This window comes from Ixodes scapularis, unplaced genomic scaffold (genome assembly GCF_016920785.2).
Source record: "Ixodes scapularis isolate PalLabHiFi unplaced genomic scaffold, ASM1692078v2 PGA_scaffold12__126_contigs__length_90152505, whole genome shotgun sequence".
NCBI lineage: Eukaryota > Metazoa > Arthropoda > Arachnida > Ixodida > Ixodidae > Ixodes > Ixodes scapularis.
Window position 1 is genome coordinate 7,196,374 of NW_024609838.1, and position 12,500 is coordinate 7,208,873.

At 54.5% G+C, this 12,500-nt stretch overlaps 1 protein-coding gene across 4 annotated transcripts in view; it reads left to right on the forward strand.

Annotated features, from left to right (window-relative positions):
- Nucleotides 1-12,500, forward strand: part of LOC8041025 (microtubule-associated serine/threonine-protein kinase 3) — a 171,899-nt gene that overhangs the window by 99,511 nt on the left and 59,888 nt on the right. For all 4 annotated transcript variants that reach the window (XM_042289402.1, XM_042289403.1, XM_042289400.1 and 1 more), the window contains 2 exons: nt 1,527-1,803; nt 3,937-4,016. In XM_042289402.1, the coding sequence (XP_042145336.1) occupies nt 1,527-1,803; nt 3,937-4,016 (357 nt within the window). The remainder of the gene's footprint in view (nt 1-1,526; nt 1,804-3,936; nt 4,017-12,500) is intronic.

The window sequence follows — 12,500 nt, forward strand, 5'->3', positions numbered from 1 at the left end:
AAACATTAAGAATTAGCGTTTGTTCTTTCGCGCAAACTTTGTCGGGCTCTGTAAAAGACCTGCGCTCGGGGACAACGGAGTGTGTCTCGCGCACAATCCCGAATCTCCCGGCGGAACGCACGTACCTTCCTGGGGTAAAATCTCGCGGGCAGGTGCAGGGGGTACCTCGAGGATTGGGAACTCCGGGGAGAAAAGAGGCGGGACTCGAAAGGTCGCAGCTAAGCAGATTACAACCTCAATAGTTGACGAACTACTCCGTTCAACCGACGAACCCGTACAATGGGGGCTGCTGTTAGGGGCGTCGACTTTTCCCCTTTCGCGCTGTCCCGTGGACGGGGTTTGAATAGTGTAGCAGAGGACCATTGAAGATCGTCCACTCGTCTCGTCGCCCATCGGCCGACGCGGCTCCTGCAGGGAGGATGAGCTTGTGGAGTAAGCACTAGGATTGTCGCGTCTCCACGGACATCACGTCGTCTGGTTTACGAGGGGAGTGAGAGGAGGAGGAGGAGTCGCGAGGTTTAGGTCTTTAGGTCGACACGCCTCGGGGGATACACAAGCGCTTTAGCCGGCTTCCAGATTTGCTTGCCCGACGAAGAAGTCAGGCTAGAGCGTGAATCACTGAGACATGTTTACCTAAGAACCCCTTCCTCCTCTCTCTGCAGTCGTAAACAGGGAGAGGTAACGTTCTCGAAGAAGCGCCAGTCAGGGGGCCGAAGTTGAACCGTTCACTTATTCCACAACCTTTTCCGATAAGGCGGGCCTGCGACGGAGCGGCGCGCTGGCGCTTTTTTTTGGTCGCGGCAGCCCATTCGTGGAGCCGCGCAGCGCGCTAGGGGCAATTGTGCCTGCGTGTGAAAAGGCACTTGCCCCCGTCGTGAATAATGGAGGGGCCGAGTGGGGACGGGCTTTGCCGAGGCTTGACCGCGATTGCTGCAGCCGAGAGCAGCAGCGGGCCCTCGGGGTTCCGTCCTTCCCCGGCCCGGACTTGAGGATTCACACCGATCCGGGTTTGGAGCGCGGGTAGGACCGAGAGTCACGGAGTCCCTCGGAGATCCTCCCCAGAAAGGAGGCGGCTCCCGTGGAACCCGTGCCGAATAATAAAAAAAAAGAAAAAAAATTTTTTTAGTTTTTTTACTTTGGTCAAGAGGGCAGACCAGCGGAGCTGTACAATGGAAAGTAATGGCCGGCCACAAGTTGGCAAGCCAGAGCGGAAAGGCTGCCGCCATCTATGAGCGACGGCGGCAACCAGATAGGTGGCTTGCCGCCGTCGCTCATAGATGGCGGTAGGTGTCCAGAGTTTGGTGTCTTCATTTCTTAGTTTTCCCAGGACACGATCCTGGGAAGCTAGTCCTTAACAGCTTCGCTGTAAAAATAAAAATGTCCGCGCGATCGCTTTTTGCAGCCCCTGTTCCGACGTCTTTCACCGCTCATTCACTGTCTCCCCACTTTGATCCTAGGGATACTTATAAGGCACATGAATTGTTTTCCCGAATGATCATGCATCTCCTTTTGTTCTCTGGGTGCAGCTAGAGTGCGGCGGCCTGTCGCGCACCCCTCCCAACTGCTCCCCTCGGCGGCTGTGCGGTGACGACGGGGGCGGCGACTTGAGCCCCGGCTGGAGCCCCCTGGCCCGGAAGCCCTCTGCGGGGGGCAGGGGCCCCTGCTGCTGCGGCGGCGGCCCCGGGCTGGACATTCCCCGGCGCCGGAGGGACAGCCTGGCCCCCGGCGGTGCCGCGCACCTGCAGGGCGTGCTCAGCTCTTCGTGCGCCGCTTCCTTCTGCAGCGGCGGAACCATGGGTGCAGGTATGGGCGCCTTCTTTAAGCCGCTCTCCCAAATACATCGTACAAAAGACAGTCTAAAGTCCAGTTCACACTCTTGCAGCCGAATACGACCGAGAGAGACGAGACTTGTTAAAACTTCTTAAAATTTCTTAAGACGAGAGAACGCAATGGCACGCCGGCGCCATCTATGCGGTGACCCTGGAACTGCATTTCACAGAAGCGAAGGTTTTGCGGGATTTCCGAGGTCGAATGTGCGTAATACTTATAAGAAAGGCTCGTTTATAACGTTGACAAAGGTTTTTCGAGCCAAGAAAGAAAGGATAGTGCGCGAGAGAAATAGAAAATATGCCGGACCGCCAAGTTTACACTGCTACTCAATAGATGGCGCCAGTGTGTCCTCTCGTTCTAAGAGGTTTCAAGGTACCCAGTTTTAAGAGGTCGCATGAGTGTGAACGGGCCTTTAAGCGCCGTTCACACATATGCAACCGAGTAAGACCGAGGGAGACCAGACCGGTTTTTACGCCTTTTGTGACTTCTTAGGACCTGCTCCGCTGCAGCGCATCCGGTCCTAAGACGGCGCAAGAGGTTTAAAAACCGGTCTGGTCTCCCTCAAACTTTGTGAACACACAGTCTTTAACTTCTTCCCCGAGCCATTAATGAATGGGATCATTCGCCGCGTCGCACGTTTTACTATCCAAGACTCATTTTTGATCGACTCAGAGGTGTACCTGTCAACATCCACTAAGGTATTAGCGAGTGTGTGTGATTTTCGTATTGCGTTCATTTGTACCACCAATTCCGAACCAGTAAATAAATAAGTAAAGCTGCAGGGAGCCAAAGTATGCGGGGGATGTGGTTAGGAAGCATCATAAACCCCGAGACTACACAAAGTATTGTGTTGTTTTATACTTCTTGTCTCGAGTATGATACCTGTCTGCTGACTTGTTTGAAACCTACACGCCTACGACGTTCCAAGAACATGCTCGCGGCGTAGCGAACCATGATGTATGTGGAGTGTGAATGCGGCTTTAGTGAAGTCTTTGTTACCAGTGTGGCAACTCCCTCTTTCGTCGTGGGAAATGGGAAGGCTGGGACCTAAAGTTGACGGGAAGGGAGCGACAGTCGTTCGAGGGTTGCTGCCTTGTTTCGTCTGGCTCATCGAAGGGGCGAGTTGCCTTATATACGAGAGCTTTCCCTATTGACCTTTGTCGTACATAGGAGAACAGAGCTGCAGCCTCCAGGGCCCGCAACGAACAATCAGAGGGGATTCTATGTGGCTCTGTGGCACTATGTTTTTGTTGTTTGTTTACGCATCTGGTTTATTTTCTGGTTTTCTCGCTGCCACTTGAGACTCCTCTGGGTTCATTTGGAGCCTTTGGGGAACGCGGGTTGCTCTGTGTAACCGACGCGACGAGCTGCTGCGTCTCCCCCGCAATCGACCAATCACGAATGTGCAACTGTGCCTCTCGATTCGAGATTGGTCGTACCCTGGAGCGGCTGGTCGCTGAGCCGTATAATTGCAGCGTGATCTGAACTCTGAACCGACGTTCGAGGTCCAGCGTGGCGCGGTTTGCTCTCGATGACGCGCCAATACGTAGGCCTCTCAGTGTTTCGTAAGACACTCGGCGGATTCAGCAACCGGGCTGTACTTTTGCGTTCCCCCCGCCTTCTTCGACGGTAGTGAAATAATTTAGAGGACGAGCAAAAGCATCGAGGTTCGGCTCCTCAGAGTGTCTCGGCATTGCGGGGAACGGGAGCTCGCGCTGCATTCGCACTTCTTGCCTGTCTGGCGGGATGATGTACCGTTGTGCATTCGGGGAGTCGGGCACGTGATGCGCGCTAAGGACCTCGGTGTGACACTGATGACCTCGAGGTGACACTCTGCAAAACTGCCGGGAAGCCGCTCCTGGGTGTTTCTTGCTCGCACCGCCTGAAACGTGCTGGAAGTATAGGCACCACACTTGTACGCTGTGTTGTGAATTTACGAGTTTTCTGGCGAGACATGGTCGCTTCTTTTAACGTAGTCGGAGCAATTTCACTCGATAATCAAGGAAATCCCCGAGGCCCCCCGAAATGGCGTGTCGGGCAGAAATGGGCCGACGCGTTCGGTGGCGGCAGACGAGTAGAGTATGACCGTCTCTTTTCTTCCCCCAGGGACGTCAGGGCAGTCGAACCTGGTCCGAATGCGGAGTTCCCCGATGGGGCAGTCGGCACCCAGCCTATCCCCGACCCTGGTGAGTGCACGGGGGTTCCGTTTCGGGGTCCGAAACCACGAACCGGCCTTCAGCCGGCCACGGAGCACGCGTGGCCGTTCTCCACGGCCTCGTCCACACGCCGCCCAACAACCTGCCGAGCGTGCTGTTGGCCTCTCTAGATATATGTGTATACAGCAGTGTCTGATTCGGACGTTCTTGGCCATTCAATCGGGCTGTTTGCGAGGAGGGCGCGTGCTACAAGCGGGAGAGTCGGTCCAACGTGCCTGTGTTGCCGCCGCACTCGATTCACAGCTTAAGAAAGCGGACGAGTCCCGCGGCTGCGATCTGTTTGCAGCCAAGAAGAGCGTTGTTTCTTAACTTGGCAGTGACCTTCTTTGCATGTTCTGAGGATCGTCGGAATACCTTATTTGCTTTCGTCGTTCGAATTGCAGCATGCGTGTCCTTCGCCACGCATGCTGGTCACGGGCTCGTCAATGGCCGCCCGCACGGCCACCACATAATACGCGTTGTACAACGTGCATTCCGTGGAAGCGTTACGGGAGCTTGCCGTCAGCACGCGCCGCGCGGAGAGCAGCGGGCCTCAACTTCCGTCTCTGGGTGGCTGCGGACGCGCGCGTCCCTTTGTTTACACTCTTGAGCGCGTGACGAACACGTCGTGCACGTCGCCGTTCTTCCGATCGATACCCCGGGCACTGCGTAGGGGGCTACATCCTGTGGCGGAGAAAGGTATAGTCTCCGCGAGATGCCCAAATGCGAAAGTATACGAAGCGTCTTATGTGCCGCGATGGCTCTTCTCGCGGTTTTCTAACAGTCGTGCCTCACCTCTCGCCGACAGTGCACTCTTTGCGGCATTCTTTTTTTGCCTTTGATTCGTTTGAGGCGTTGTTTTATTATTTATTCGCTGGCCTCTAGGTCCCGCTCCACGACCACCACCACCGCGGCGGTGGCATACCTGCGTGCGTGCCGCTTCGTGGTTTTCATGATCATTTTCGTTCTTTCCGCCGGATGGCGCGCTCTCCGGCGTTGTTGCCGGTTTTTGCCGGTCCGTCTGTTTTGGTTCCGCCCGTTGTTTACGGTCTAGTTTTTTTGTTGTTTTTGTTCTCGGCAATCTGGCCTCGTTTGTTGGCGGTTCGTCCGATATACGAGAGCGGGGAACGTCGTGTGTCTTCGCCGCATTCGTTCGAAACCCCGGGTCGAGCAAACAAAAGAAAGAAACGAACAAATTAAAACGTAAGGGCGGCCGAGTCGATGAAGGAAGGCCGTGTTCGCTCGGGCGGACGGCGCCGTGTATCTTCTGGGCTCTCGTATTCGTTCGGAGGAAAGAAATGATGCTCGCGCTCGAATGGATTACGCCAAAGGGGATGAGATATTGTGGATCTTGTCCTCCGCGCAGAATCTCCATTTTGCATTTTGTGCCCGCTCGCGGGATTTTCGAGTTCCCCCAATTTGTCGTCTGGTGCAGCTTCGAAGCGAGGTTTCTTTGAGATCTTTTTCCATCTTGATCCGTTAGAATAGCGTTGATGCATAACGAATCGGTTCGCCGTTCTGTCGGTTCCCCAAGTTCAGTGACGATTCCGTCGGTTTGAGACCCCCTTCCCGATGTCGTCGACAGTTGGCGCCTGAATACCAACGAAAAAACGCTGCTCGGAACTGTTGAGAGAGATCCGCCGACGGCTCGTTCGCGTTAACAGTGTCGCTGAATGTCTTGTAGAGGTCCCGCCGTAATATCAATCATCGTGATCATTTATTTATTTATTTATTTATTTATTTATTTATTTAGGGTTTGAGTGGACATTGTATAAGGCGGTGGGCACAGATATCCGAAAACAGCCGGCGCAACAACTGACTGCATTGCAGTTAGGCTTGTCAGAGAGGGTATAGCGGCTGCGGGAGTGTGGTCAAGTAGTGCGTTCCGGTCTTTTATTAAGGCGAAAGCCTTACGTCCTTGAGCGCGAACACGTCGCCGACGCGAAAGGTACCAAAACATTTACGTGTCTACTCAGTGGATGACTGAGCGAATTAAGGTGATGATCCAGCGCAATGAAAAGGATGACTCAGCACATTGAGAAGGGTGACTCAGCACATTAAGAGGGATGACCCAGCGAGTAAATCATGTCTGTCTGTCTTTAATGCGTCGGCGCTTGGGATTTTGCCCTCAAGTCGTCTTAGGGAGAACATGAGATATTTAGGAGAAATGTTCAGTCTTTCCCGTGAACTTAAGAGACCCTTATGAACTTTCGCCGACGCTAAAGACGGAGTGGGAATTACCGCCGCACCCTCAATTAAACGACGTTCGCCCGTGTCCGTCCTTCCTCCATTATGAGAAATCCGCGGCACTCTCAAAAGGCTTTTCTTTTTTTGTCTTTTGTCTGTTGTGTTTAGCGTGGGCGTAAAACGTGGGCGTGTTCGACTCAAAACTTAATACCAAAACAAAAAGACGCGAGGATTTCGAGGCGTTTATCGTATTACCGGAAATAATGTTTTTTTTTTATGTTTGTACGTTGCTCCGTTGGTTTATCGCTTTATCTTGAACATGTTCGTAATCAAATCATCTTGCTCTCGGTTTGCTCTCTATTTGTTCGTCGCGCTCCCCGCGTGTCCCCCCCGCGTGTGCACGCGTGTGCGTGAGTATGTGTCGCTTTCGTTGAGTATGTTTGTTGAGTACGTTCGTTGAGTATGTCCCTTTCGTTGGGTACCAACACCTGTCGCAAATCAGAAAGACAAGCCGGGGGGGGGTGGGGGGGGGGGATTTGTCTTTCCGATTTCCAACAGGCGTGTTGGTGAAGAAGACGCGCCGCCTTTGCGCCTTCTGTAATGTCCGTGTCCCACTAGAGCGACATACAGAAACAAAAGACAACGACAAGTCTCAAACCATGCACGCGAGGGTATCTTTGGCAGGCTTGGAATCCCTCGTGCTTACCTCACGAGCGCCGAACGACTAAACGCCTGCCAAAGGTACCATCGCGAGCATGCTGCATGTGTTTGTGGCTTGTCGCTGTCTTTTGTCGCTGTCTGTCGCTCTAGTGGGACACGGGCATAATTACGCATTGTGTCGTGCACCGTTCCCGTTTCTCTACGTGCCGTTGTTCCCTCGCGCGCAAACATTTTTTTTTTTTTCTGGGGGGGGGGGGGGGGAAGGGGGGGGGGGAAGGGGGGGGGGGCGGGCGTCTTCGGCGAGGACGTTCTGGTCCGCCTGCCGCGCACCGTCGGTAATTGCCTAATTTCGTAAAGAAAAGGAGGGAAGCTGGCCGATTTCCATTCCTGTCGCGCGACGAGAGCGCTGTTGTGTCGGTCGCCTTCTTGTTGTGTCGAAATCCCGAACGCTCCCCGAGTGCGCGCTCGTTTCGTAACCTAGCGGAGGCGGACTCGTATTGTTGCTTTTGTCCCATGTTGCTTCGACGGCTTCCGCAGCGGCGAACGGGTATTCGACGTATGTGTAAGCGCCGATTCTGGGCGCGTTACAGTCGTCTTCGTTCCTCATTGTGTGTCCTTCTCCTCGTGGTACTGCTGTTATCTTTGTGTTTATTTGAAGGATGCAGCGAAGTGGGGTGGTTACGTACACACACGGTTATGTAAGAGTGTCGGGCTCAGTAGCACTTCCTCGTGTTAGAGGCGATTGCATCAGTAAGAGTCGCGAAGGGAATACGATTTCGCCGGTTGTTTCTTTTTGTTCCGGGTTTTGCGGGCTTTTGGCTGCCAAACACCCCCGCCCCCGCCCCCCCCCCCCCCCCCCCCGCCCCCCCGCCCCCCCCCCCGGGGGTGAAGTAGGCAAAGGCAGTGATTGCGTGTTCCAAACTGTTTCGAAACGATCGCGAGAATCGGTGTAATTGACGCTCCTCCCGTTTCCAAAAAAAAAAGGGGGGGGGGGGGGGGGTTAGCGCAGGAATGTGTTTTTTCCCAAGTACCTTTCGTGTGAGGTTTTTACCCACCGGACTTTCTGGGTGTTTTTATGGGCACTGTTACCTGAGTCATAGCCTCCTGTATGAGGTTATAACTGCGTCTAATGTTCTTAGTCTACACCCTTAGTCTACACCCTTAGTCTACACCCTACTTCGGGGTTTCGATTATGGAATTACGATCTTTCCTAACCGCCTGAATACTTTCGCTTCTTGCAAATATGTTGTCTCCCGAGGAACCCCAGTTCCGGGTACCACTTTATTTTGACAGGTCTTTCTTGGGCTTTAACCATAGAGGAGGGGGGGGGGGGGGGGGAGGGGGGAGGGGAAGGGGGGGGGGGAGGGGGAGGTTGCCGGCGCTTTTTTCTGTCTGGCATCGGCCGACACCTCCAAGTGTGTGAGGGCGATCCTCCCGTGACGTTCCAGATGCGAGCCGCCGGGGAGGCGGAGAGTACGAAACGGCGTTTTATAAGGTCGGCGTTCCACAACGTGGCGCCATCTACGGTCGGCGCGAAGAGGTAGCGCGCTCGTGAACGTCCGCGTTGCGGCGGACGCGGGGCGCTGGCGGGGGAAGAACAGCTGCCGTCGCTTCCGGTCTTGCACCGTAAAGCAATCGTATGGCTTCGGGTCGCCCTCTCTCTGTCGGCGCGGAGAAGAGACGATTGGCCACGTGGACAAAAGCAGCTCGCTGGGCGTGCAGGAACGAGGGGTCTGCTGGCCTGGTCTCCAATTTGCGGCGGCTCCCCCCGCCTCCGGGCTCGCCTGTTTTTGACGCGGCGTCGGTGCTTTCTCCGGTCGCGACTGTTTTTGTTTGCCCGTGCAGTTGGCTCCCCGTCCGGATCGAATGGTGCCACCGCGTGGGCCGCGGCTGTTGCTCTGCGAATGTCGCTTCTCCGCCGAGCGCTCGTGCATGGCGGCGAAACAAACTCGGCCGCGGTTGGGCGCGCGCGCGCCCAACCGCGTTTTTGGCGTCTTTCGGCTCGAGGTCTCCGACGTACTCGTAGTCATTTGCCGTAGTCAGTTTTTGTACGCGACTGCGACTTGTTATCGCGTTGTCGTTTGGCTCGGATTTGGTTTTTCTACTCGTGGATAGCTTTCCGTGGCAGTCAAACGTGTGGGCGCGCTCGAGCACGCTGAGTGCTCGTCAAAGCTGCGTTGCATCGTGAAGCTAACCCGGCAGAAAGTTATGTGCGAGTATAGGCCAAGGCGCTGTTTACGAAGAGGCCCGCGTTTCCAAGTGTGGGCACTGGGTGTGCGCAGAAAAGGTGAAGCATATCTACGCATGCGCCATGCCGACAAAAGCGGCATCGTAGCGGCCTGATGTCACAGTTGGTGTATAGTATGCTACACGGTTGCGAAAGCAGGTTCGTTATTTGCTGTCGACACAATGCCCATGCTTTTATGTTACGTTTTTTTTTTTTTTTTTTTTTTTTTCCTGCCGATTTTAAAGAGAAATAATATTTGTAGAACTTTGGGTTTTGTATCTTAATACTTCGAGGAAACAACAATCGAAGTGGCGGTTTTGGAAATGCTGGAAATGTACGTTTCCTACACGTTTTTGCGTCTGTCTGATTCTTGGCGCAGCGTCCATTTAGAGCAAGGAGGGAGCCATTAGGTAGAATTTATTCGGGTTGCACCGTCGCGTCTCGCTGTCGTCTCGTCGAAAAAGCGCGACGCGGTACACGGAGCTGATCCGTCGAAAGAAAGGGAAACATGGCGACCATCCACGGGTCGCCGAGTTGCCGTCTGTTGAGACCCCGGGAGGCTTTAGGGCCGGGATGCCGACCAATGCGGGTAGCTCTCCCGGCAGTTAACTCAGCCGCAAAATGGATTTTATGGTCCCGTGACCGCCCCTCACGGGGACAAGAAACTGGTACCTAGCGTTCCAGCCAAGTGGCTGCCGTAAGTCCTGCCCCCGCTTCCAGTATTAAAGTCCGGTTGGGCGCGCAGCTGGCTCGCGTTCGTGTTCGATTGGGCGCAGCTGGCTCTACTCGTGTTCACCTCGAGCCTCGTAGAAAATCAGTGTGGCCCCTCGCCGAGGAGTAGACATTTACTCCTTTGCGTGGTGAATTAAGATATATGTGGGTGAAGTTCAGATTAGCTGTTGTGGTTATATCGGGACGTCCATGTTTCAAACGCCTCAACTACTTCGTGCACCGCATAAGAAATGCGCAAAGCTTTTTTTTTTTTTTTCTCAGTGAGAAAACAGGTATAGGTACTTTCTCCCCACGGAAGCGGTCAGGTGACCTCAAAACCCCTCTTGGGTGTTAGTTAACCGCCGGGAGAAATGCCCGGATTGATTGGCAAAAAAAACAGGGAACGGGTGTTCCGAAGGCACTGCCGTCCCCCGTGGACAGCTCAGTGTCCCGCGGAGGCCCTGTCGTCCCGTGTGCCGTTGGGGCGTCCCGCGAGCTGTCCGGGCAGCCAGTTCCTCTCGAGGACCATGAGGAACCTGGCGTCGAGCACGGGCCCGACGAGCGGGTAGATCTGGGCCAGGTAGGTGCACAGCCAGAACAGGTAGGTGCACACGGCGGCGCAGACGAGCATGCAGCGCACCACGCCGCGGTTCTCGGTCCGGGGCACGAGGCAGGGCGACAGCACGGCCACCGACAGCCAGAACCCCGTCGCCGAGTAGAGCAAACGCGGGTCCAGGCCCATGGCGAAGAACTCTGAGACAGGGCCCACGCCAATCCCCTTTAGTCGGTATCTCAAAAAAAAAAAGTGTGTGTGTGGGGGGTACAGGCCGAAAGGGGATTTGGAACGTAGGGTAGGACCACCTTGAAGACAGGGCCTGCTCGTGACGTCATCTTTAGTGGATCCCCGCCCCAAGACAGTTCAACCGGTCTTGGCGTCGCCGCCTGCTGGCGTCGTTGGGAGACGCTGCATGACGCGCTGCCCACGATGCTGACTGGTTTCACTAGTGATGACGTTTGGGGGGGGGGGGGGGGGGGGGGGGGGAGGCCTTGTCTTCGAGGTGGGGTGGTAATGGTTGTTGTGGAAGAGCCCATTACACACGGCGTGTACGTGACGTCATCGAACCTTGCTGGCGGTCGTTTGCTCTTGCCGAGAAAAAACGAATAGACCGATATCATTGCTGTCGCTGGATCCGGGGTCCAGTTTCGATGCGCTGTCGCCACTCATCGCGGGAACTGTAGTGTTCCTGCACCCGCCACAACCCAGCAACCCTGTTGCGGACCTGTGCGAGCAGCAGGGCACAAGACACACCGTCGCCCGCTTCGTCTGGACTACAGTTATGGCGGCATCACACTTGCGTGAACCGCCTAGTGAGATCTCTCTATTCGCTGGCGCGAAAAGCACGCTGCGGGAGGTACACTCTAAGAAAAAGGGGGTGTACAAGGGTCCTCCCCTTGTCCCATATGTAATTCCTCCTCAACACTATATTATGTCGTTCTGTCCACTGACGTCGAGCTGGCGATACCAACTTTTGCAAGTGGCTTGATAGCTGGTGGATATAGCGTACTAAATAGTTAATGTGCGTATCAAAGACTACAAAAAAAAAAAAATCACAGGTTTTGAAGCAGGGCCAAACAATACCTTGATTGTCTTAATGTAGCCTTTGATGAGTACATGAGCTATTTTAATAAGTTGTATCGGTCGACTATCAAGCCGTTCGTAAAAGTTGGTATCGCCAGCTCGATTTCAATGGACAGAACGACGAAATCTAGTTTTGGGGAGTCACATATAAAGCCGTATATTGGGAGAGTTTGGCCAGTTTATGACGGCGCCGCCGTAACGCCCCCCTTCCCGAGTGAGCCAACCAGCCCGCGGCGCAGGGTGAGAGCCGTGAGCGCATGCGCGTCAACTCGCGGCTTTTCCCAGCTGAGCGGGGAGGGCCGCCATTCTCATGCATTCGCCCGGACATGGGATCGACATCCAAATTTCGCCTCTTCCCTCTTATATCGTGGGCTCTGGCAAGGGAATGATATAGTGTTATTCCTCGGTCGGTTGAAAAGCTAACGAGCGAAAGTTTTCTGGACGCATGACCGGAAACTTTTAATTGGGGGAAAAAGATGTCGGCCCGTAGCAGACGACGCGTAGCCTCAACGGTGCTCTGCGCTCCCGTCAGGGGTGTGACGGTTTCTAACGGAGGGCTCTCGGAGCCGTGCGAATGCTTCTATATTTAAGGCGATAGCTTTATGGGTGACACTTCGCAGGGATTTCAACTTCGTTGGTTGTCGCCTGCGCAAAGAATGCAGAGAGAAAAAAAAAGAAAACGGCTCTTTTTGGCGCGACGAAGGCAGAATCTTCGTGTCGTCTGCTGGAAAGACTTGTTTTCAAACACTCCTCGCGTTATGAGGAATCCCACTTTGGCAATGTCCCGTTGCTACGCGTAATGTTGGACGGTTCGAGAAACTTCCACCGCGCTGACACTTTTCACGGATCACTTGTGGCAGTCGTCATCGGCATCCACACGTTAACCACGACGGCGGCTGTGAGAATTAACCATGTCACAACTCCAGCCTCAGGTACGTCACGGCACCGTTCCACCCGCATAGCGCGACCGTACTACAGCCATATCGCTTGCATTTCTTCGCAGATTGCAGGCCAAAAATAGAATTTTTTTATGTGCATTTTCTAAGTTTTT